The sequence below is a fragment of the Dendrobates tinctorius genome, unplaced genomic scaffold (assembly GCF_039654945.1).
Source record: "Dendrobates tinctorius isolate UK_male_01 unplaced genomic scaffold, ASM3965494v1 ptg000028l, whole genome shotgun sequence".
Classification (NCBI taxonomy): Eukaryota; Metazoa; Chordata; class Amphibia; order Anura; family Dendrobatidae; genus Dendrobates; species Dendrobates tinctorius.
The window spans coordinates 54,372,527-54,399,933 of record NW_027361696.1 but is presented as its reverse complement, the minus strand read 5'-3'; the positions used below and the strand labels follow the sequence as shown (position 1 = coordinate 54,399,933).

The 27,407-nt window shown below is 43.2% G+C and overlaps 1 protein-coding gene across 3 annotated transcripts in view; it reads right to left on the bottom strand.

The window, feature by feature from the left end:
- The window catches only part of GRIK5 (glutamate ionotropic receptor kainate type subunit 5), a 446,124-nt gene that overhangs the window by 101,250 nt on the left and 317,467 nt on the right, over positions 1–27,407 (bottom strand). For all 3 annotated transcript variants that reach the window (XM_073570753.1, XM_073570754.1, XM_073570755.1), the window contains one exon: positions 26,926–27,129. In XM_073570753.1, the coding sequence (XP_073426854.1) occupies positions 26,926–27,129 (204 nt within the window). The remainder of the gene's footprint in view (positions 1–26,925; positions 27,130–27,407) is intronic.

The window sequence follows — 27,407 nt, the reverse complement described above, 5'->3', positions numbered from 1 at the left end:
AATAAAACCCACTTTAAGTTCCTGCTTTGCTATATTAGAACACCACTATAACCATTATGCGATTCCAGCCTGCTACATTAGGACTCCACTATAACAACTCTGTTGTTCCAGCTCTGTTACATTAGGACTGCACTATAACAACTCTGCTGTTCCAGCCCTGCTACATTAAAACCCACTATAAGTTCCAGCTATGCTACATTAGGACACTATTTTAACCACTATGCGGTTCCAGCTCTGCTACATTAGGACTCCACTATAACAACTCTGCTGTTCCAGCTTTGTTACATTAGGACACCACTATAACAACTCTGCTGTTCCAGCTCTTCTATATTAAAACCCACTATAAGTTCCAGCTCTGCTACATTAGGATACAACTATAACCACTATGCAGTTCCAGCTCTGCTACATTAAGACTCCACTATAACAACTCTGCTGTTTCAGCTCTGCTACATTAGGACTGACACTATAACAACTCTGCTGTTCCAGCCCTGCTACATTAAAACTCACTATATGTTCCAGCTCTGCTACATTAGGACACCACTATAACCACTCTGCAGTTCCAGCTCTGCTACATTAGGACTCCACTATAACAACTTTGCTGTTCTAGCTCTGCTACATTAGGGCATCACTACAGCAACTCTGCTGTTCCAGCTCTGCTACATTAGGACTCCACTATAAGAAGTCTGCTGTTCCAGCTCTACTACATTAAAACCCACTATAAGTTCCAGCTCTGCTACATTAAGACTCCACTATAACAACTCTGCTGTTCCAGCTCTGCTACATTAGGACACCACTATAACCACTCTGCTTTTCCAGCTCTGTTACATTAGGACTCCACTATAACAAATCTGCTGTTCCAGCTCTGCTACATTAAAACCCACTATAAGTCCAGCTCTGCTACATTAAGACTCCACTATAACAACTCTGCTGTTCCAGCTCTGCTACATTAGGACACCACTATAACAAATCTGCTGTTACAGCTCTGCTACATTAAAACCCACTGTATGTCCAGCTCTGCTACATTAAGACTCCACTATAACAACTCTGCTGTTCCAGCTCTGCTACATTAGGACTCCAGTATAACAACTCTGCTGTTCCAGCTCTGCTACATTAGGACACCACTATAACAAATCTGCTGTTCCAGCTCTGCTACATTAAAACCCACTGTATGTCCAGATCTGCTACATTAAGACTCCACTATAACAAGTCTGCTGTTCCAGCTCTGCTACATTAGGACTCCACTATAACAACTTTGCTGTTCCAGCTCTGCTACATTAAAATCCACTATAATTTCAAGCTCTGCTACATTAGGACACTACTTTATCCTATCTGTGGTTCCAGCTCTGCTACATTAGGACTTCACTATAACAACTGTGCTGTTCCAGCTCTGTTACACTAGGACACCAATATAACAACTCTGCTGTTCCAGCCCTGCTACATTAAAACCCACTATAAGTTCCAGCTATGCTACATTAGGACACTACTTAAACCACTATGTGGTTCTAGCTCTGCTACATTGGGACTCCACTATAACAACTCTGTTGTTCCAGCTCTGCTACACTAGGACACCACTATAACCACTATGCTGTTCCAGTTCTGCTACATTAGGACTCAACTATAACAACTCTGCTGTTCCAGCTCTGCTACATTAGGACTCCAATATAACAACTCTGCTGTTCCAGCTCTTCTACAATAAAACCCACGATAAGTTCCAGCTTTGCTATATTAGAACACCACTATAACCATTATGCGATTCCAGCCTGCTACATTAGGACTCCACTATAACAACTCTGCTGTTCCAGCTCTGTTACATTAGGACTGCACTATAACAACTCTGCTGTTCCAGCCCTGCTACATTAAAACTCACTATATGTTCCAGCTCTGCTACATTAGGACACCACTATAACCACTCTGCAGTTCCAGCTCTGCTACATTAGGACTCCACTATAACAACTTTGCTGTTCTAGCTCTGCTACATTAGGGCATCACTACAGCAACTCTGCTGTTCCAGCTCTGCTACATTAGGACTCCACTATAAGAAGTCTGCTGTTCCAGCTCTACTACATTAAAACCCACTATAAGTTCCAGCTCTGCTACATTAAGACTCCACTATAACAACTCTGCTGTTCCAGCTCTGCTACATTAGGACACCACTATAACCACTCTGCTTTTCCAGCTCTGTTACATTAGGACTCCACTATAACAAATCTGCTGTTCCAGCTCTGCTACATTAAAACCCACTATAAGTCCAGCTCTGCTACATTAAGACTCCACTATAACAACTCTGCTGTTCCAGCTCTGCTACATTAGGACACCACTATAACAAATCTGCTGTTCCAGCTCTGCTACATTAAAACCCACTGTATGTCCAGCTCTGCTACATTAAGACTCCACTATAACAACTCTGCTGTTCCAGCTCTGCTACATTAGGACTCCACTATAACAACTCTGCTGTTCTAGCTCTGCTACATTAGGGCATCACTACAGCAACTCTGCTGTTCCAGCTCTGCTACATTAGGACTCCACTATAAGAAGTCTGCTGTTCCAGCTCTACTACATTAAAACCCACTATAAGTTCCAGCTCTGCTACATTAAGACTCCACTATAACAACTCTGCTGTTCCAGCTCTGCTACATTAGGACACCACTATAACCACTCTGCTTTTCCAGCTCTGTTACATTAGGACTCCACTATAACAAATCTGCTGTTCCAGCTCTGCTACATTAAAACCCACTATAAGTCCAGCTCTGCTACATTAAGACTCCACTATAACAACTCTGCTGTTCCAGCTCTGCTACATTAGGACACCACTATAACAAATCTGCTGTTCCAGCTCTTCTATATTAAAACCCACTATAAGTTCCAGCTCTGCTACATTAGGATACAACTATAACCACTATGCAGTTCCAGCTCTGCTACATTAAGACTCCACTATAACAACTCTGCTGTTTCAGCTCTGCTACATTAGGACTGACACTATAACAACTCTGCTGTTCCAGCCCTGCTACATTAAAACTCACTATATGTTCCAGCTCTGCTACATTAGGACACCACTATAACCACTCTGCAGTTCCAGCTCTTCTATATTAAAACCCACTATAAGTTCCAGCTCTGCTACATTAGGATACAACTATAACCACTATGCAGTTCCATCTCTGCTACATTAAGACTCCACTATAACAACTCTGCTGTTTCAGCTCTGCTACATTAGGACTGACACTATAACAACTCTGCTGTTCCAGCCCTGCTACATTAAAACTCACTATATGTTCCAGCTCTGCTACATTAGGACACCACTATAACCACTCTGCAGTTCCAGCTCTGCTACATTAGGACTCCACTATAACAACTTTGCTGTTCTAGCTCTGCTACATTAGGGCATCACTACAGCAACTCTGCTGTTCCAGCTCTGCTACATTAGGACTCCACTATAAGAAGTCTGCTGTTCCAGCTCTACTACATTAAATCCCACTATAAGTTCCAGCTCTGCTACATTAAGACTCCACTATAACAACTCTGCTGTTCCAGCTCTGCTACATTAGGACACCACTATAACCACTCTGCTTTTCCAGCTCTGTTACATTAGGACTCCACTATAACAAATCTGCTGTTCCAGCTCTGCTACATTAAAACCCACTATAAGTCCAGCTCTGCTACATTAAGACTCCACTATAACAACTCTGCTGTTCCAGCTCTGCTACATTAGGACACCACTATAACAAATCTGCTGTTACAGCTCTGCTACATTAAAACCCACTGTATGTCCAGCTCTGCTACATTAAGACTGCACTATAACAACTCTGCTGTTCCAGCTCTGCTACATTAGGACTCCAGTATAACAACTCTGCTGTTCCAGCTCTGCTACATTAGGACACCACTATAACAAATCTGCTGTTCCAGCTCTGCTACATTAAAACCCACTGTATGTCCAGATCTGCTACATTAAGACTCCACTATAACAAGTCTGCTGTTCCAGCTCTGCTACATTAGGACTCCACTATAACAACTTTGCTGTTCCAGCTCTGCTACATTAAAATCCACTATAATTTCAAGCTCTGCTACATTAGGACACTACTTTATCCTATCTGTGGTTCCAGCTCTGCTACATTAGGACTTCACTATAACAACTGTGCTGTTCCAGCTCTGTTACACTAGGACACCAATATAACAACTCTGCTGTTCCAGCCCTGCTACATTAAAACCCACTATAAGTTCCAGCTATGCTACATTAGGACACTACTTAAACCACTATGTGGTTCTAGCTCTGCTACATTGGGACTCCACTATAACAACTCTGTTGTTCCAGCTCTGCTACACTAGGACACCACTATAACCACTATGCTGTTCCAGTTCTGCTACATTAGGACTCAACTATAACAACTCTGCTGTTCCAGCTCTGCTACATTAGGACTCCAATATAACAACTCTGCTGTTCCAGCTCTTCTACAATAAAACCCACGATAAGTTCCAGCTTTGCTATATTAGAACACCACTATAACCATTATGCGATTCCAGCCTGCTACATTAGGACTCCACTATAACAACTCTGCTGTTCCAGCTCTGTTACATTAGGACTGCACTATAACAACTCTGCTGTTCCAGCCCTGCTACATTAAAACTCACTATATGTTCCAGCTCTGCTACATTAGGACACCACTATAACCACTCTGCAGTTCCAGCTCTGCTACATTAGGACTCCACTATAACAACTTTGCTGTTCTAGCTCTGCTACATTAGGGCATCACTACAGCAACTCTGCTGTTCCAGCTCTGCTACATTAGGACTCCACTATAAGAAGTCTGCTGTTCCAGCTCTACTACATTAAAACCCACTATAAGTTCCAGCTCTGCTACATTAAGACTCCACTATAACAACTCTGCTGTTCCAGCTCTGCTACATTAGGACACCACTATAACCACTCTGCTTTTCCAGCTCTGTTACATTAGGACTCCACTATAACAAATCTGCTGTTCCAGCTCTGCTACATTAAAACCCACTATAAGTCCAGCTCTGCTACATTAAGACTCCACTATAACAACTCTGCTGTTCCAGCTCTGCTACATTAGGACACCACTATAACAAATCTGCTGTTCCAGCTCTGCTACATTAAAACCCACTGTATGTCCAGCTCTGCTACATTAAGACTCCACTATAACAACTCTGCTGTTCCAGCTCTGCTACATTAGGACTCCACTATAACAACTCTGCTGTTCTAGCTCTGCTACATTAGGGCATCACTACAGCAACTCTGCTGTTCCAGCTCTGCTACATTAGGACTCCACTATAAGAAGTCTGCTGTTCCAGCTCTACTACATTAAAACCCACTATAAGTTCCAGCTCTGCTACATTAAGACTCCACTATAACAACTCTGCTGTTCCAGCTCTGCTACATTAGGACACCACTATAACCACTCTGCTTTTCCAGCTCTGTTACATTAGGACTCCACTATAACAAATCTGCTGTTCCAGCTCTGCTACATTAAAACCCACTATAAGTCCAGCTCTGCTACATTAAGACTCCACTATAACAACTCTGCTGTTCCAGCTCTGCTACATTAGGACACTACTATAACAAATCTGCTGTTCCAGCTCTGCTACATTAAAACCCACTGTATGTCCAGCTCTGCTACATTAAGACTCCACTATAACAACTCTGCTGTTCCAGCTCTGCTACATTAGGACTCCACTATAACAACTCTGCTGTTCCAGCTCTGCTACATTAGGACACCACTATAACAAATCTGCTGTTCCAGCTCTGCTACATTAAAACCCACTGTATGTCCAGATCTGCTACATTAAGACTCCACTATAACAAGTCTGCTGTTCCAGCTCTGCTACATTAGGACTCCACTATAACAACTTTGCTGTTCCAGCTCTGCTACATTAAAATCCACTATAATTTCAAGCTCTGCTACATTAGGACACTACTTTATCCTATCTGTGGTTCCAGCTCTGCTACATTAGGACTTCACTATAACAACTGTGCTGTTCCAGCTCTGTTACACTAGGACACCAATATAACAACTCTGCTGTTCCAGCCCTGCTACATTAAAACCCACTATAAGTTCCAGCTATGCTACATTAGGACACTACTTAAACCACTATGTGGTTCTAGCTCTGCTACATTGGGACTCCACTATAACAACTCTGTTGTTCCAGCTCTGCTACACTAGGACACCACTATAACCACTATGCTGTTCCAGTTCTGCTACATTAGGACTCAACTATAACAACTCTGCTGTTCCAGCTCTGCTACATTAGGACTCCACTATAACAACTCTGCTGTTCCAGCTCTTCTACAATAAAACCCACGATAAGTTCCAGCTATGCTACATTAGGACACTATTTAAACCACTATGCGGTTCCAGGTCTGCTACATTAGGACTCCACTATAACAACTCTGCTGTTCCAGCTCTTCTATATTAAAACCCACTATATGTTCCAGCTCTGCTACATTAGGACACCACTATAACCACTATGCGGTTCCAGCTCTGCTACATTAAGACTCCACTATAACAACTCTGCTGTTCCAGCTCTGCTACATTAGGACACCACTATAACAACTCTGCTGTTTCTGCTCTGCTACATTAGGACTGACAGTATAACAACTCTGCTGTTCCAGCCCTGCTACATTAAGACTCCACTATTACAACTCTGCTGTTCCAGCCCTGCTACAATAAAACCCACGATAAGTTCCAGCAATGCTACATTAGGACACTATTTAAACCACTATGCGGTTCCAGCTCTGCTACATTAGGACTCCACTATAACAACTCTGCTGTTTCAGCTCTGTTACATTAGGACACCACTATAACAACTCTGTTGTTCCTGCTCTGCTACATTAAAACCCACTATAAGTTCCAGCCCTGCTACATTAGGATAACGCTACAACAACTTTGCGGTTCCAGCTCTGCTACATTGGGACTCCACTATAACAACTGTGTTGTGCCAGCTCTGCTACATTAGGACTTCACTATAACAACTCTGCTGTTCCAGCTCTACTACATTAGGACTCCAATATAACAACTCTGCTGTTCCAGCTCTTCTACAATAAAACCCACTTTAAGTTTCAGCTTTGCTATATTAGAACATCACTATAACCACTATGCGGTTCCAGCTCTACTACATTAGGACGCCACTATAACAACTCTGCTCTTCCAGCTCTTCTACATTAGGACATGCTATAACAATTTTGTTGTTCCAGCTCTTCTACATTGGGACTTCACAATAACAACACTGTCGTTCCAGCTCTGCTACATTGCGTCTACAACTCTGCTTTTTCAGCTATGTATATGAGGTCTCAATTACAACTACTCTGCTGGTCCAACTCTGTTATATTAGGTCTCTGCTAAAACAACGCTGCTGTTGCAACTCTGGTACATTGGGTCTCCACTACAAAAACTCTGCTGTTCCAGCTCTGCTACATTATGTCTCCTCTACCAAAGCTCAGCTGTTCCAGCTCTACTATATCAAGTCTCCACTACAACAACTCTGCTGTTTCAGCTCTACAACATCAGGTCTTATAGAATTTTTTGCATCTTCCAGCTTCTGCGCGCCATCACAAGAAATGTCCTTCAGCCAAGGATGTAGTAGATTTTTGTCATTATTTACATTACTTTTGTGATGTGATCGGCCACGATCACTTCCTTCGAAGCCCCTCCCTCTTCCCAAAACTTGAGCGGACCTGATCGGGACTGGCGTAAAAAGGCCAAAATCCACAAAATGTCTGCAGAACTTCGAGTTGTGAAAATATTTTTGTGAAATTTTGAGCTGTTTTATTCCAGAATTCTGGCAAAAAGTGCTTGATAAATCAGAGCCGTAATCCTTTAAAAATTCTATTGCAGTCTTAAAAAATAAAAATTAATAGTTTTCAATATATTAAAAAAAAATCTTCCAATTATTAGTTATCAAAACATACTTAAAATGTCTAATGACAAAAAGGCCAAGGATGATTACACTGTTTAAACATAATAAAGTCAAGTGTCTAGATTAACATTTCTCATTTTCATTCACTAATTCTGCCTGTTCTCTTTAATCAGGTCAGTAACATATCGGACATTCACAATCTTCAATTCTTCATTGTAATTTTACTTTTATCATTTATTTAGTTTATATATTTGTATTTCAGTGAATCTGAACAGAGCCTGCAGTACCGGCAATGGCCACTGCACAGTGAACGGAGCTGTAGTATTGGGCTCTGGTCACTGGATCATAGGGGGTGCCTGATGCGAGACCCCATCAATGTAACATTGATGTCTCATCCTAAGCCTGGTAAACAAACATCTGCTTTTGACAGATCTTTTTATGTTGTCAATATTGGGAGTATAGGAGCTTACTATATGCTGTTGTACTACGTAGCCACTATGGTATCTTTAGTGAGAGCACTCCAGCAAATTAATTTTTTCAACATTATGTGTAATATTAACTCAACACCAATATTCTACCAGCAGGGGCATAACTATAGTAGATGAAGGGGTTGAACTCTGAAGCCTAGAGAGATCCAAAAGGTCTATTTGGGCCATATCACAAGACCAATACCTTTAAAAGTTTGTGACAGTTAGAGGGTCTGTTGAAAATTTTTCATTGGGGCCCACAAGCTTCAAGGTACACTACTGTCTACTAATGTAATCTATTCAATTGAAAGATCAGTAACGTTACCGTCCTTATGGGCACTTTTGCCATTTGATCACAGTCTGACCAACAAATGATCTCCCATATCGCAATGATTAGCTGCAGTGTTATAAATCTTGCCTGGCTCACAATGCCTGTCTATACTATTATATTTGCATGCTTTCAAGTGTATTTTATGAGATAAAGCTTTAATCTGTTTTGCCTGCATCCTGATTGTACAAGCTGACATGCAAAAACCTATCACAAGCAGGAGACAGAGGAGAAAGACTGAAGTTGCTTAACTTAGAATACATTGAAACTCTGCCATATGAATAAGGGAACAGAAGGAGTTATAACGCGCCGAACTATAACTACTGGAGCAGTGCAATACTTAAACACAAGGGAAACAAAGTCTCAAGAGCCAGAGGCATTATGAGAACTGTAAGCTGTATGAGAGGTAACACATCATAGGGGAAGAAGCAATAAACAAGTCAGATATCCACAAGACATCACCTAAAACAGTTATTCATAAGGCACAAAAACTTCCATGTTATTTTTCATAATAGCCTATACTACACTAAATAGGCAAAAAAAAATAGTGCAAGTGCATCTTTAACTCCTTAGCACACTGATAATTTTTTATTTTGTTCTTTTGTATTTTTCCTCCCCTTTTTACAAAAGTATATATATATATATATATATATATATATATATATATATTGCTGACCAATTTTGAATGACATCATTCATTTTACCATATAATGTAATAAAAAATGTTAAAAAAATTAATTTGCTGTGAAATGGTAAATAAAAACCCTTATAGAGTCAGAAGTGTTGTGAAAACGACCTGATAAGTTGGTTCCCCAGGTGAGTACTAATACGAAAATACCAAACATTTTATTTATACATAGACACACATTTTAGTGATTCAAAAATTTGGAACTTTGATTAAAAAACAAATTGTGATTTGTTACCCTTTTTTGAGTTATAACATATTCTTCTGTCGCACTGTATGAGTGCGTGATTTTTTGGCACCTAGCTGTATTTTTTTATTGATACCATTTTGGTGTGTATATGAAGTTTTGATTGCCTTTTAATTGCATTTTTGGAAAAGTGTGGTGACTGCTATTTATTGTTTTTGCATCGGCAGCCATCTTGTGGGATAAATATTTTAACATTTTGTTAGCTTGGGTAATTATGCATAAGGTAAAATCAAATATATCAGCTCCTAAACCCGTTCCATACAAGTCGTTGCAGTTACAGCTATGTATAGGCAGGGGATTATGTGAATCAGTGTATATAATGCATCCATATATTATCTGCACAAACAAATAATTATCTAATGGCTGCCTATTCCGATAAAATGTTACAGTTTTTTCAATATAGAGGAGCCAGAGCCCTTTTTTCATAAATGTCACCTTCCATCTCCCATCAGGGCCGCCTAAGTGGCCATTTCCATCACTGAGATAGCTAATTTGATCCCGATGCACCTCTGACAGATACAATTGTCCCCGTAATACCATCTATTAGTAGAAAAACCTGAAAGGACCCTCCACAGCTCCATCATACTTTCCATATTAAACTGCCTGGGCTCGAAATAGGCAAATCCCATTTCCCCCGCGCTATAGCCAGCAGGCCTCAAGTCTTTCCAATCTCTGCTGCCACGGTTAGAGAGATGAGATCTCCACCTCCACCCACGGCGTGTTCATTAATAAAATCTTGTTTTCTGTCACCGTGCCAGTATACATGGATATTAGCTGCTGATTAATGCTGGGAATTCTGATCAGAGATCGCGCTTCCCGAGAATGACCGAACTGTAACCATCGTGGCCTTCAATAAATTATAATTACACTAGATCCTCGCTGCATATGAAGAAGGATATAGGCTGAAAATAGGATCATGTAATGAAAACAAAAAGCTTGAGGGATTGTAAGGAATTAGAAAAACATGGCTGTCTTCCTCCAAAAACAGAGATTCTCAATCCTATAGGCAAGACTAGATATTGCAGCTTGCACACTTGACTGGGGCTGAGCTGCAAAATCAAACACAACCTATCAAATGAGGTGGCAATGCTTTTGGAAAAGATTGAGAAGCTTTATTTTCAATGTTATACACGAGGAAAAACCAGTGATGTACCTACAAGAGGTGAAAGAACAGTGAAGCACCTACCACAGGAGAAAGACCAGTTGTTAGGCGTCGGATTTCTGCGTTTACTCCGCAGGGATCCAGACCCTCACATTCTGCAGTCTCCTGCTGTTTATCTACTGCAGAGGAGATTGCCTTGCAGCAAATCTCTCCTGAGGCCAAGTCCTTCTGTCCTCCTACTGAGCATGCTCATGAGACGATCTCCCATTGGAGATCGGGAGTCATGTGCTCAGGTCCCGCTCCAGATCTCATTGGTCCATCTCAGAGATCTGGAGGCTTGCGGAAGGTCCCGGCTGCTATAAAAGGCGCGTATGGCTGTTCCGCTATGCGCTAGTATAGTCTCTAGTTGCTACTGTGTGTATGAGGACGGATGTATGATTCTGGTGAATGACTCATTATAAAACCCCTTCCCTCTGATATTACGCATGTGGTTATGTACTGAGTTAGAATCAGCGCCAGCGCTCCTCTGCTGCAATATCCACAGCTGCTAGCGTCCGACATTGCACTTGCGCCTTAGCCTTGTCGTTTAGCGGCAGTGTCCACGGCGCGCTGCTGTAGCAGCCCCTTCGCGTCCGCAGTTGCGACGCTCCGCACACGGTAGGTCTAGACGGACGTAGCGCCGCCGTCTGGGGCTACTCCTGTGACCTGATACCGTGTGTGCGTTTTTACTGAGTACTGTGACCGCAACAGGCCAAGTCTTTTGTGTTTGTACTTATTTGGCATCCCTGTGAATTAACTGAGATTGCTCTGCACACCTGGGTGAAGTTTAACCCTGTGCGCATTTCCGCCATATTGCTCCTGCCACCACTTAGCAGCGGTTATATCACCTACTGCACGGTGGACCCCGAGCGGCGAACGCACTTTATTATTATTTTTATTTAGTGCGTTCCGCCGTTCCTAACACCAGTAATGTACCAACAACAAGAGAAAGACCAGTGATGTACCTACAACAGGAGATATCCCAGTGATGTACCAACAAGAGGGGAAAGACCAGTGATGTACCTACAAGAGGGAAAAGACCAGTGATGTACCTACAACAGGAGAAAGACCAGTGATGTACTGTCATGGTATGCCTAGGTTACTTTAGGCAAAAACCCCGGGACCCCTGCGATGTCCCTCAGACTAGGGGAACCCTGTCTGTCCCTCTACCCAGGGTTTACACTGAAGGTGTGCCTGCCTGAGCCTCCACCCTGTCCCTGTCTCCTGTCCAGCCCTAAGCTGAACCCACCTCCCTCCACCCAGTGAGGGGACCAGACACCAGACCCCACAAATACGTATGGACAGGGGTAAAAGAAACACCACACAGTTAATACACAAGGGAATACAATAATGTGCAAGGGCAACCAAACATATATATAACAGATTGGAGAAAGAACCACTGAGGGATATACTGCACCAGATATCAGACGCTCCAACACCACCACTGCTGACCGGTATTGCTAGCACTAGGCTAAAGCTATAGTCGGCGACGCCCATAGTCAGGACGAACTATTTAAAGACCAAGGGCGTGGCCCAGCCCTCAGCCAGCATGACAACCTGGTTAACCCTATCCCGACTGGAACAGAATACCCAACAGGGTATTACCGCTGTCTGCCGGACACCTTGGTGTGAACAGTGTCTGACATGACAGTACCCCGCCTTCTACGAGGGACCTCCGGAACCTCACCATGTCGAGGACCTGGCTTATACGGATGGCGACGATGGAACATAGTAACCAGTCGATCAGCATGAATGTCAGAGGCCGGCACCCATGTCCTCTCCTCAGGACCATAGCCACGCCAGTGGACCAGGTACTGTAGAGTGCGACGCACAACCCTAGAGTCCACCACTTTGGACACCTCAAATTCCAACGCGCCATCCACCAAGACGGGAGGTGGTGGCCCGGGGGAACCATCCACCAAACCCACGACCTTCTTTAGCAATGCTTTGTGAAATACATTATGAATCTTATACACAGCCGGCAACTCCAAACGAAATGCCACGGGGTTGATCACTGCGGAGATTCTAAATGGGCCAATGAACCTGGGACCCAACTTAAGTGACGGTATCTTGAGCTTAATGTTCCTAGTAGATAACCACACCCAATCACCCACACACAGGTCCGGACCTGGCACACGTCTGCAGTCAGCCACCCGTTTGTACCTGGAACCCACCTTCAACAAGCGCTGCTTGACTCTCCTCCAAACAGACGACAATTGAGCTCCCAACTGGTCCTCCTCAGGGACGCCAACTGAGCACCCCTGACGCAAGGTGCAAAATTGAGGATGTTGACCATACACCCAAAAAAAAGGAGATTCCCCAGACGATTCCTGGCAATGGTTGTTTATTGCGAATTCTGCCAGAGGAAGAAACGCTGACCACTCTTCCTGATTGTCGGAAATAAAGCAGCGCAAGTATTGCTCCAGGTTTTGGTTCATCCGCTCAGTCTGTCCATTCGACTGAGGGTGGAAAGCCGATGAATGAGATAATTTGATTCCAAGGCGAGAACAAAAAGCTCTCCAAAACCTTGCCACAAACTGCGTACCTCGATCAGACACAATGTCAGACGGGACACCATGAAGTCTGACCACCTCGCGAATAAATATCTGAGCAAGAGTCTTAGCATTGGGCAAAGACGGTAAAGCAACGAAATGTGACATTTTGGAGAACCTATCAACAATTACCAAAATGACCGAGTTCCCTGCCGAGGCGGGCAAGTCAGTAATAAAATCCATGGAAATCTCAGTCCATGGCTTACTGGGCACCCCGAGAGGCTGCAAGCTACCAGCGGGACGGGAACGAGGAGTCTTGGCCCGTGCGCACGTGGTACAGGCAGCCACATATGAGGCCACATCCTGCCGGATTTTAGGCCACCAAAAACGACGCGATACCAGTTCCAGAGTGCTCTTAACCCCTGGATGACCTGCCAGTACCGTGTCGTGATGTTCGCCCAACACTCTAGAGCGTAGATGTAGCGGCACAAAAGATTTATTAGCAGGCAACCCCGGCGGTACCACCTCCTGAGCCTCCGCAATCTCTGCCTCAATCTCTGTCATGATGGCAGATACCACCACACCCTTTTGGAGAATAGGCACCGGCTCTTCACATAACTCTCCACCAGGAAAACACCTGGATAAAGCGTCTGCCTTAACATTCTTCGACCCAGGTCGATAGGTAACAATGAAGTTGAACCGGGTGAAGAATAATGCCCAGCGAGCCTGTCTGGAGGACAGGCGCTTAGCAGATTCTAAATAAAGCAAATTCTTATGGTCGGTTATCACAGTAATCTGATGAACAGCCCCCTCCAAGAAGTGTCGCCACTCCTCAAATGCCAATTTGATGGCCAATAGTTCCCTGTTGCCAATATCATAATTACGCTCCGCAGGCGACAGCTTCTTGGAGAAGAAGGCACACGGATGCAACTTGGCCCAAGAAGGGCCCTGAGACAGTACAGCCCCCACTCCAACCTCCGATGCATCCACCTCCACGACAAATGGTAAGGAGACATCGGGCTGCACCAGAATGGGCGCTGAGGCAAAACTATTCTTGAGGAATTCAAACGCCTGTACCGCAGGCTCAGACCAGTCAGAAAAGTCGGTACCCTTCTTAGTCATGTCAGTCAGTGGTTTGGCAATCATAGAGAAGTTCTTAATAAATTTCCTATAGTAATTGGAGAAGCCAAGAAATCGCTGAAGCGCCTTAAGATTATCAGGCCGATCCCAATGTAGTACCGCCTGCACCTTTGCGGTGTCCATCTTAAAACCTGAGGCGGAGATTATATAACCCAAGAACGGTAGCTCCTGTACGAAAAACACACATTTTTCAAGCTTGACATAGAGCCTGTTCTCTCTGAGCAACTGCAGAACCTGTCTAACATGCTCTATATGTGTATCATGGTCGCGAGAGAAAATGAGGATGTCGTCAAGATAAATTATAACGAACCTCCCCAACAACTGAGAGAAGACATCATTAATGAAGTGTTGAAAGACCGCCGGTGCCATAGTCAACCCAAACGGCATTACCAAACTCTCAAAGTGACCCTCAGGGGTATTGAACGCTGTCTTCCACTCATCCCCCTGACGGACTCTTATAAGATTGTACGCCCCCCTGAGGTCCAGTTTGGAGAACCACCTGGCACCAACCACTTGGTTGAATAAATCGGGTATAAGTGGCATAGGGTAAGGATCATGGACCGTAATCTGGTTGAGTTCTCTGAAATCCAGACACGGGCGTAAACCGCCATCCTTCTTTTTAACAAAGAAGAAGCCAGCAGCCAGAGGAGAAGAGGAAGGTCTAATATGACCCTTGCTCAGGCTATCCGCAATGTATTCCTTGAGAGCTAGCCTCTCGGGACCTGAGATATTAAACATTCTAGCTTTAGGTAACTTGGCCCCTGGTTTCATCCTAATAGCACAGTCATAGGGGTGATGCGGTGGTAGTTCCGAACAACCCTTCTCAGAAAATACATCCGCATAATCCAGCAACGGCTCCGGGATACTGGGGGTCAAAGCGGAAATACATGTAGCCAGGCACCTCTCCTGACACTCCCTGCTCCACTGAATTATGTCCTGGGTCTTCCAATCAATAACAGGATTATGCATTGACAACCATGGAAAGCCCAGAACCATCTGAGCCAGTAAGTTACTAAGCACCTTACAAGTTACCCACTCTGAGTGTAATACTCCGATGTGGAGTTGTACATCCAACACACACTCTGTGATCTCCCCTTGAGACAACGGGGAAGCATTGATGGTAACCACCCGGATGGGGTTCGGCAATTTCTCCACCGGAAATCCCGCTGTATGCGCGAACCTCTCATCAATGAGATTGGCAGCTGAGCCACTATCAATAAATACTGTAATAGAGAGCATTTGCCCCCCAAGTACCACCCTAGCAGGGAGCATACACTGGGAAACCATGACGGAGGATACACAAAGGCTCAGACTAGACTCCTCCAAACCCTCTGAGCCTATCAGTTTTCCGCGGGCGCGCCCTTCTTAGGTACCAGGGGGCAAGCGTTAATAAAATGTCCTCCTTTGCCAAAAAACAAACAGAGCCCCTGCCTTCTGTGCCAAGGACGTTTAGGCTTGTTACTCGGTGACTGTGCTATACCAGCGATCTGCATGGGTTCCACGGATTCACCCGCGGCAACCTCACCGACCACTCCCCCACCTCCCGGAGGCAACGAAACCAGCGCCCCCTGACGGAGACGTCGGTCTATGCGTACTACAAGTGCCATCACAGCCTCCAGAGAGGCGGGAGTCTCGTACATTAGGAGAGTCTGTTTAACCCTTCCAGAAACCCCATGCAAAAATTGACTTCTAAGCGCAGGGTCATTCCACTGCGTGTCCACCGCCCAGCGCCGGAACTCCGTGCAGTAATCCTCAGCTGGTCGATCACCCTGTAGCAGTGAGCGTATCTTAGACTCTGCTAAGTTTAATCTATCCGGATCGTCATAGATCAAACCCAGAGCAGAGAAAAAAAAATCTACAGATTCAAATGCCGGTGAGTCTGAAGGGAGTGAAAAGGCCCAAGCCTGTGGGTCACCACTCAGCAAAGAAATCACCAAGCCCACGCATTGAGCCTCATTACCTGAGGAATGTGGACGCATACGGAAATACAATTTGCATGATTCACGAAACACCGTGAACTTACCACGATCACCAGCAAATCGTTCTGGAAGGGGAAACTTGGGGTCAGCTGCCCTGGCTGCAGCCTCAGCAGGTACTGCAGGAGCTGACAGGCCTTGTTGCTGGACCGCCCCCCTAAGTTCAGTGACCTGTATGGATAGAGCCTCCAGCTGCTTGGTTAGGGAAAGTATAGGATCCATCGTAAGTAACCCCTATATTCCCTATCTATAACTTCTTTTATTTATTTATTTTTTTTTTTCACTTTATTATTTGGGCCGACTATAATGTCATGGTATGCCTAGGTTACTTTAGGCAAAAACCCCGGGACCCCTGCGATGTCCCTCAGACTAGGGGAACCCTGTCTGTCCCTCTACCCAGGGTTTACACTGAAGGTGTGCCTGCCTGAGCCTCCACCCTGTCCCTGTCTCCTGTCCAGCCCTAAGCTGAACCCACCACCCTCCACCCAGTGAGGGGACCAGACACCAGACCCCACAAATACGTATGGACAGGGGTAAAAGAAACACCACACAGTTAATACACAAGGGAATACAATAATGTGCAAGGGCAACCAAACATATATATAACAGATTTGAGAAAGAACCACTGAGGGATATACTGCACCAGATATCAGACGCTCCAACACCACCACTGCTGACTGGTATTGCTAGCACTAGGCTAAAGCTATAGTCGGCGACGCCCATAGTCAGGACGAACTATTTAAAGACCAAGGGCGTGGCCCAGCCCTCAGCCAGCATGACAACCTGGTTAACCCTATCCCGACTGGAACAGAATACCCAACAGGGTATTACCGCTGTCTGCTGGACACCTTGGTGTGAACAGTGTCCGACATGACATGTACCTACAAGAGGGGAAAGACCAGTGATGTACCTACATGAGGGAAAAGACCAGTGATGTACCTACAAGAGGGGAAAGACCAGTGAAGCACCTACCACAGGAGAATGACCAGTAATGTACCTACAACAGAAGAAAGACCAGTGATGTACCTACCACAGAAGAAAGACCAGTGATGTACCTACCACTGAGAAAAGACCAGTGATGTACCTACAAGAAGGAAAAGACCAGTGATGTACCTACCACAGGAGAAAGACCAGTGATGTGCCTACCAAAGGGGAAATACCAATGATGTACCTACCACTGAGAAAAGACCAGTGATGTACCTACCACAGGAGAAAGACCAGTGATGTACCTACCAGAGAAAAGACCAGTGATGTAATTACCACAGGAGAAAGACCAGTGATGTACCTACCAGAGAAAAGACCAGTGATGTACCTACCACAGGAGAAAGACCAGTAATGTACCTACCACTGAGAAAAGACCAGTGATGTACCTACCACAGGAGAAAGACCAGTGATGTACCTACCAGAGAAAAGACCAGTGATGTAATTACCACAGGAGAAATACCAGTGATGTACCTACCACAGAGGAAAGAACAGTAATGTACCTACCAAAAGGTAAAGACCAGTGATGTATCTACCACAGAGAATAGATGTTATGTAGCTACTACTGAGAAAAGACCAGTGCTATACCTTGCTATACCTACCACATGAGAAAGACGAATCATGTACATGCCACAGGAGAAAGACCAGTGATGTACCTACCACTGAGAAAAGACCAGTGATGTACCTACCACAGAGAAGACCAGTGATGTACCTACCACAGAGAAAAGATCAGTGATGTACCCACCACTAAGAAATTATCAGTGATTTACCTACTACAGAGGAAAGACCAATGATGTACCTGCCATAGGAGAAAGACCAATAATGTACCTACAACAGGGGAAAGACCAGTGATGTACCTACCACAGAAAAAAGACCAGTTATGTAATTACCACAGGAGAAAGACATAAGAGTTATAGTGTGGAGTTCACATTTTTGTAGGTACAATTATTTATTCAGTGTTCTTAGTATGGGTAGATATTTTTACGCTAAGGCTAGTTTCACACTTGCTTTTTTTTGCAGCGCGTTTTTCCCGCAAAAAAACGCATTGAAAAAACGCATACATAAGCATACAACTGCTGCGTTTTTTTCAAGCATTTTTATGAGCATGCATGAAAAAAACGCAGCGTTTTTATGCGTTTGTATGCGTTTTTAGCGCGTTTTTACCGCGTTTGCGTTTTTTTCCAACATTTTTAGGTGGCCCCTCACACTACCCAAACCATGACTTTACTAACCCTAACCCTGACCCTAACCCTAACCCTAACCCTGACCCTAACCCTAACCCTGACCCTAACCCTTAACCAAATCATACTTAACCCTAACCCAAACCCTAAACCCTAACTAACCCTGACCCTAACCCTAACCCTAACCCTGACCCTAACCCTAACCCTAACCCTGACCCTAACCCTTAACAAAACCATACTTAACCCTAACCCTGACCCTAACCCTAACCCTAACCCTGACCCTAACCCTTAACCAAACCATACTTAACCCTAATCCTGACCCTAACCCTGACCCTAACCCTAACCCTAACCCTGACCCTAACCCTTAACAAAACCATACTTAACCCTAATCCTGACCCTAACCCTGACCCTAATCCTTAACAAAACCATACTTAACCCTAATCCTGACCCTAACCCTGACCCTAACCCTAACCCTAACCCTGACCCTAACCCTAACCCTGACCCTAACCCTTAACAAAACCATACTTAACCCTAACCCTGACCCTAACCCTAACCCTAACCCTGACCCTAACCCTTAACCAAACCATACTTAACCCTAATCCTGACCCTAACCCTGACCCTAACCCTAACCCTAACCCTAACCCTGACCCTAACCCTTAACAAAACCATACTTAACCCTAATCCTGACCCTAACCCTGACCTTAATCCTTAACAAAACCATACTTAACCCTAATCCTGACCCTAACCCTGACCCTAACCCTAACCCTAACCCTAACCCTGACCCTAACCCTAACCCTAACCCTGACCCTAACCCTTAACAAAACCATACTTAACCCTAATCCTGACCCTAACCCTGACCCTAATCCTTAACAAAACCATACTTAACCCTAATCCTGACCCTAACCCTAACCCTGACCCTAACCCTAACCCTAACCCTGACCCTAACCCTTAACAAAACCATACTTAACCCTAATCCTGACCCTAACCATGACCCTAATCCTTAACAAAACCATACTTAACCCTGACCCTAACCCTAACCCTAACCCTGACCCTGACCATAACCCTAACCCTAAACCCCCTTAACTAACCCTAACTCTAACCCAAACCCCTAAATTCCATGGTTTAAAAAAAAAAACGCATATGCAAAAAAACGCATACATGAGCATGCCAGTGCGCACATATGCGCATCCATAGGCTATAATGGCCATTTTTAGCGCAAAACGTGCGCATATGTGCGCATGCGCTTTTTTGCAGGGCCAAAAAATGCAACATGCTGCGTCTGGAAAATACCAACGCACACCCCAAAAAAACGCAGCGCATGAAAATCGCATACATGCGCTGACCAGTGCGCAGGTATGCGCACCCATGTTAAATATAGGGGAAAAAACGCATCCGCAGGTGTGCGTTTTTTTCCAGCGCTAAAAAACGCAAATGTGAAACCAGCCTTAGGTCCTTAAAAAAACAGTTATTTTTTGGGGGTATCATGTCGGGAGGTGCTGCAGAAGTGTGAACATATATTCTCTTAAAATATTCTTTTAATAAAGATATTAAAAACACACCTGTCCCAGTGAACAACAAACTGGAAAATACCACAATACCTAGACCAAAAAGCCCTACAAAGCCCTGCGATAAGCCTATTTGACACCTTCCTTGCTGTGGAGGTTGGCACCCTAAGAAGAAACGGTTTTGGCTCCCCAACTCAACGAAGACTGTCCCTCACTCCCCTATCTCACCCTACTTAAAAAGGTGGGAAAACAATAATAGGGAAGAGATGAAGGAAGCAGAAACAAGGAAACTAGCAGGTAATTTGTGGACCAACATACATTAAAACAATGAGCATCCTATTCCCATGCATTAACATAAGCAGCAAGTGACACCATTAACATCAGCTTAAATAGCCTGCGACCAATCTAGTCAATGCATTGATAGCAGCAATAACAAAAAGCCACATTCAAAATCACTTAGCATGCATAGGATCAAATCCAAATGCTATTCCCATGCACCATCATGAACAATAAGTAGCACCAAAAACATAAGATAAATATGGCTTTGGAATTACAAGCCCAAAGGGGGCGTGGCTTGCAAGGGAAGGGAGCGGTCCTGTTTCTCGGGAGCTCCTGCACTTCCCTAATTTAAGGGGAACATGCCTGGAAGGAGATACAGGAAGAAAAAAGCAGTTCCTTTGGAGAAGGATCATTTGACAGGACTAAGAAGCTCCGGGAGGATGTCCGGCCTAGGCCTTCCTCCTGCTGGAGGTAAACAAGACAAGCCTTCGCTTCATACAATTGATCCACGCGGCAGGAGGAAGAAAAAGAGTTCATATGGAGTCCAGGCAGCAAGTCGGACATTGGCGGTGAGGTCCTCTGCGCTTAGCGCGGTCCCGGCTTCAGCTGATGAAGATCTGAAGGAAAGCCGGGAGACCGCAGTGAGAGCCACGGCCGTGCGGCTGCAGGGAACAACAATGATGAAACTCCTGCTTCGCCGCTATGTGAATCTGCCGGATCATCTTCCCTCAGCCGGTATAAGAGAAGTCCGTATCCATCTGGAGTCCAGCTAGCAAGTCGGACATTGGCGGTGGGGTCCCCTGGGCTTAACGCGGTCCCGGCTTCAGCTGATGAAGGTCAGAAGAAAAGCCAGGAGACCGCAGTGAGAGCCGCGGCCGTGCGGCTGAAGGGGAATATCAGTGTTGAAACGCCTACTTCGCCGCTATATGAACCTGCCGGACCATCTTCCCTCAGCCGGTGTAAGAGGAACCCGGGTCCACCTGGAGTCCAGCCAGCCTGTCGGACATTGGCGACGGGGTCCCCTGGGCTCAGCCTGGCCCTGGCTTCAGTCGATGAGGATTTAAAGAAACACCGGGAGACTGCAGTGACTGCCGTGGTCCTGCAGTTGCAGGGGAATAACAGCCATGAAGCTCTTGATCTGTCGCTACTTAGACCCGCTGGACCCTCATCCTCCAACAGGTATTTCAGCAGCAATTTGCGGCATGATGCAGCGGAATTTGTGCCGGGTGCCGCGGGTATAAGGAAAAGCCGGCTGTTATCGGAGGGATTGGTGGTGGAGAGGGAATCCTTGCAGCAGCATAACACACTGGGAGGATCTCTTAATAATAACAAGGAGGTACCACAGCTTCAGATCCAATCGGGACATAGGGAGAAACTCCCCATCGACACTTTTCTCAAAGAGGAAAAGTCATCAGGAAACGCTTCTAATCAGCTATTAAATGGGGAAGTAAGTAAAAAACCGCTACTAAATTATAGTGAGGTCCAATCCTCTTCTGGGTTAAATACTCAGGCGGAATATCAAAATAATGAGAGGGGCAAATTACTAGTGGACACTAACATTAATGAGGGACTGCAAGAGAATGGGTCTATAATCCTATCGAATGTGGTACAGGAGGAATTATTTTTCGTTTCTTCAGAAAAGAGGGAATCTTTTGATGCTTCCTTTAATCATTCTATAGGTGATAGTTGCATTAATTCAACAGCTATTGTTCGCGAGCTCATTGCAGATACCTGTAAGAAATCAATTGATTGTTTAACTGCCATATTTGAGGAAAATAAGTGTCGATTTAATAACTCTAGACATTAAGATCCTTCTTCTACACATATTTCCAAGGAGCTTCATGTTAATGAGTGACCAGTCAGACTTAAACTATAACACATATTATGAATCAGACATATCTTCTGATAACAAGGAAGAGTCAGAAAGTGTTAATTCAGAAGAATCTTTTGAGGAGGTGATCTCTGCTAAAAATTCAGAAAGCAACTTGATTGATAGGAGTGATTCTGATGAGGCTTCTTCGCTTTGCTCTTTTTCTTCGGAGAATTCTGTCAACTATGAGAATATTAAAGGCGAACAGATATTTCAAGCTGATAGGCCTACTATGGCCCAAAAGAAACTTGATGTGGGCTCTGAAGAGACATTTCTTAATTCACTTTCATTAGATAATATCCCAGTTTCTGAAAATTATCCTACTGAAAATTTTCTGGTAAAGTTACGTAAAGCTTTTTTAACTTCGTTGAACAACTTGGGAATCAACAGTGAGGGTAATTCAGGAAGAGACAAAGTCAAAGCATCAGAAAGTTTAATCAAGCAACTTTTTAAAGACACATTATCAATAATAGTCAAGGATATTGAAGTAAAACCTAATAGCACACCCAATATCTCTCTTCAAAACGCGAAATCTGTGATTAACAACCATGAAATCTTGTGTTCTAAAGACTTTTCAAATCTTCATGAACTCTCGAATTCTCTGAGAAATATTCAGAAAGATATTGCCTCTTTTAGATGCTGTTTGTCGAACTATGAAGATTTAAAGAGAAAGAATAATGTGAAAGTCAGAGGTATCCCGAAGTCAATTCATCCATCCCGATTGAGAGAATACGTCTCCTCAATGGTGTGTTATCTAATACCGGAAACTAAAGGAAAAAACCTCATCGAGAAAGTATACAGGATTCGAAGACCTTCTTTCTTGCCGTCTGACCTAATTAGTGACGTCATCATCTCGTTTTACCCTAATTGGGTGAGAAACACCCTCCTTGGTATTTCTAAAGAATCAAATTTAATTTTCTTTAAAGATTTATCTAGGAATACTATACAAAAACGCAGGTCATTTTACAAGACAACAAAAGAGCTTCGGCGTGCTGGTATTAATTATAACTGGTCCCAAATGTCCACATTGCTCATGAAATTTGCCTCGAAGCTAATTCCCATTCGATCTCCAGAAGAGGGTATTGACTTTCTTAAAAATGCCGAACTGATCCCTTACATATCTCCTCCCAATACTCTCCATCCATCTGCACAGGACCTTCGTCTTCACCATACTTGAACTCTGTGGACTGCCAAGGATGCTCACTATCGTGGACTGTCAAAGTTAATTACTCGCTATTTTGGATTACAATTAGTAGTTACCTCGAAAAAGTGACTTTAATGATTTGTGGTGTACATATTCCACTAGTATAATTTGAGAAAGAAGCCAAACATTCCTCCATTTTGGTCTTTGGGTTACCAGGGTACTCGGACCAGTCGCGACAAGTTTACATATATTTTATTTTGAGGATATTTTTACTTGTATAAGCATTTCTGTTTATAAGCAGTTTACTAAGCGGAATTAATATTTATTTTTAAGCAATGTATTAAGCGGTTATGATACCTTTTTCTTTTTACAGGTGTAATGATATATGTATGCTTGTCTTATTTCTTATAGGGGTTTATTTAATCCCTAAACATATTGAAAAGACACAATACTGTTAGTTTCTAATATCTTGTCTTATTCCTTATAGGGGTTTATTTACCGTAATCCCCAAACATATCGAAGAGACACGATATTGTTAGTTTCTAATAATTTATAGATATATATCATGTATCTCTACTTATTTCTTTAAAATGTAACATTACTGTTATATTTACCCTCCCCTACCTTCTCCTTTTGCTTTGTCCTTTGTATGTCTTTAATAAAGCAACTTAAACCTTTTCCGAACCCCTTACCCTCTCCTCCCCTTTGTCTTCTAATTTAAAAAATGTTCAATAAAGCTATTTGGAAAATGGAATTACAAGCCCAATATAGTTAATGCATTAAAAACAGCAAAACAGAAAGCCACATTAAAGATCACTTATTGTGCACAGGATACATCCCTATGCACAATAAGTGATCTTTAATGTGGCTTATCGCTGGGCTTTGTAGGGCTTTTTGGTCTAGGTATTGTGGTATTTTCCAGTTTGTTGTTCACTGGGACAGGTGTGTTTTTAATATCGTTATTAAAAGAATATTTCTAAGGGAATATATGTTCACACTTTGATTGAATTCCTTTGCTTTATTTGAAATTTGTACAAAAGGTGCTGCAGAAGACCAGAAAAAGATGTAGTCTTCGGAGATGAGTTGTGTTCATGGTGTTTGAACAAGATAAAGTAAAAACAAATGACTCCAAACAAAGAAGATTTCACCAGGAAGATGTCTGTATGTAAATGTTTATGTATGACTAGATGGTGGCCCGATTCTAACACATAGGGTATTCTAGAATCTCTCTCTCTCTCTCTCCCCCACCCGCACCGCAGATCTCCCGACAGAGGCATGCTTCGTTCGAATGCGCTGATTGGTCGCGGCTGGCCGGGCGCGACCCCAATCAGCGCCGCAGGATTTCCATTACAGACAGACAGAATTAGACGATTATATAGTAGATACTGAAGGCATCTGATCAGTACTGTGGTTCTTGTATGGTCCACAGTCTGATAATGACTAGTAATTACAAATCCCAGTATATCCTTATCATTGTTAAGGATATACTAGGAGTTGTAAGTTTATCAAGTAAAAAATTATATCACAGGGGCTGATCTGACATTGCAATTGATTGCTGCACTAAGATTTGTTCTGTATTAATATACTGATGGCAGTTCTAGTGCTGTTTCATGTACTGTACTGAAGGTGGTCCTGGTGCTGTTTTCATGTACTGATGGTGGTTCTAGTGTTGTATTTTTGTACTGATGGAGGTTCTAGTACTGTATTCATGTACTAAACATGATTCTGGTTCTTATTAAATGTATTGATAGTTGTCCTGGTGCTGTATTCATTTACTGATAGTGGTTTTGGTGATGTATTCATGTATTCATGTACTGATGATGGTTCTTGTGCTGTATTCCTTCATAGGAAACAGTAATTTGTCCCATATGCTGCCAAACCAAGCAGCAAACAAAATGAATAGGCCCTGAGGACAACCATTTAGATAAATGGGTAACCCTGTGTCAATTCTAAAATTGGAGAATGGTTGAAGAGCAGTTTAATGCTGTGAACTCCAGGCACCTCTCACAGTGCTGGTAGTACTACTTGCCTTGTTGGCCTGGGACATTGTGGACCAATTTTATGATTCAGATTCTTAAAGGTATTATACTTTTGTGGTTATAGCTGTAGCTCAGCAATTTGGTGTGAGAATATGTCTTTGTATGTAGCGAGAACACACCAGACCCTACTCAGGCCTGTAGCAGTCCTAGCTTTTCTGAATATCCTACATTCAAAATCTATAAATGTGAAAATTGCGGCAAGTGATGTTTCCACTGAGCGAGCAGCTTCGTGTAATCTCTGCTCATTTTCATCAATAATTATGGACCTTATGTGCATAACACTGATTACATGATTAAGCAAGCAAACGAAGCATGGACGCCAACACATTCTTCAGGACGGCAAGGTCAGCGTCACATTAAAGATCCTGATACAAAAAACACACATCATTTATACAATTTGGCAGTTATGGAAGAAGATCCTATTTAGAGTTATTTTCTTGCCCCCTTTATAAGGGCATGTGAACATTGCAGTGGAGGAGGGTTACATTCTTACGAATCAACTTCTCCTAACCAAAGCAACGAGGCATAAAGTTTGAGCCTCTTCTGCTCTGACAGATCTGCTCTGTCCATGTATTACATATTTGCCCATTCATGGTTGACCAGGATGTAGAACTCCATTTCTACTAGAGACGCCATTTTTAATGGTTTCCAATCCTCAAACCCAAAGGTACTACATCATGGTACCAATCCATGGGCCAGCCAAGCTTTCTTTTCTTGAAATAATGAAAGGTGAAGCAGTGAGAATGAACATTGGACCTTCAGGTCCAAAAAAAAGGCAATTTCTTGTTATTTTATTGGCCTACGAAGGGACTACAACTATAGGTGGTATTGGTCTTTACTTGACTATTACCTTCCATCGATACTTTTCCTGCCTAAAGAGCCATACAATATGGTGCCCATAAAACATCGCTATAAGGTGTCCAAATAACCATACCAGGCAGAATGCTAAATAACTTTACAAAAATTAACAAACTAGAGATTTTACCTTTACAAAATTTTCCATACCATGCAGAGAAAAGGGAAGTTAAAGGAGTTTCCAAGATTTTAAAAATTTTGCCCCAATTTTATGCATTTTTTTTACTTAAATTGATGTAATTATGGGTAAAAAAAAATCCTTTTTGCAATTGGGATACATTAAAAATGTTGCACCTTTTCCCATCTACAGCCTCTGCACTGTCTATTGCTGACTCCAGAATTATTAAATTTGGAACCCGTCAGTAAGCTCAGTATTTCTGATGGGCAGTTTGTGACTCCTCAGTTTGCTGTTCAGTTTGTAACTTCTTTATCTATCATTTTCTTAGGTCCTCTCAGCTGATTTATGACCAAAGACCACAATAAAGTGGGATCTGCAGGAGAGCAAAAATCCTGTAAAACCAAAACGGTGCAAAATTTATAATGAAATCAAATTACAAAAATGTTTTTTTTTTTAGCCCAAAATACATGCATTAATGCAAAAAAATTTTTTATGTGATTGTGAAAGAAAATTCTCCCCGCAAAAATTCCAGGGTGAATATGAAAATTGATGAAATTAAAGACTTGGTTGGATTTAATTGAAAGCTGGGTTATCCACATGCTATTACTCACCCGGTTGATCAGTTCTCCCACCATGCCTGTCCAAGAGCCATTAGACTCAGGAGCTCCATACAACCCGTCTTCAACCAGCTTTATTTTATAGTTGAACCTCAGGAGTGCAGCTAGCTCCATTAACATCTCCGCGCAGAAGCCTTCATATTGGTCATTGCCAGATAGGGATCGGTAATTTGCTTTGCGCATCATGTATGGATTCTCCTGGAAGGAAAAAGTAGATAACACGGTCAGGTGGATCAGATGGTGAGAAAAAAAAGGCATTGAATGTGTGATTACTTCTAGAGATGGGATGAAAACAGAAGAAATCAAAATGCAGAGCTATAAAAAAAAACCCCGAACTAAATAAGCTGAAGAATGAGATTGTCAACTGTGTTATATAAACCTGCAGGTAGCCGAGATATAACATCTAGAGCAATCTCGCCAGATTTACGGAGCTGCTAAAATATTTATACACACTGGCCAAGATATATATATATGGG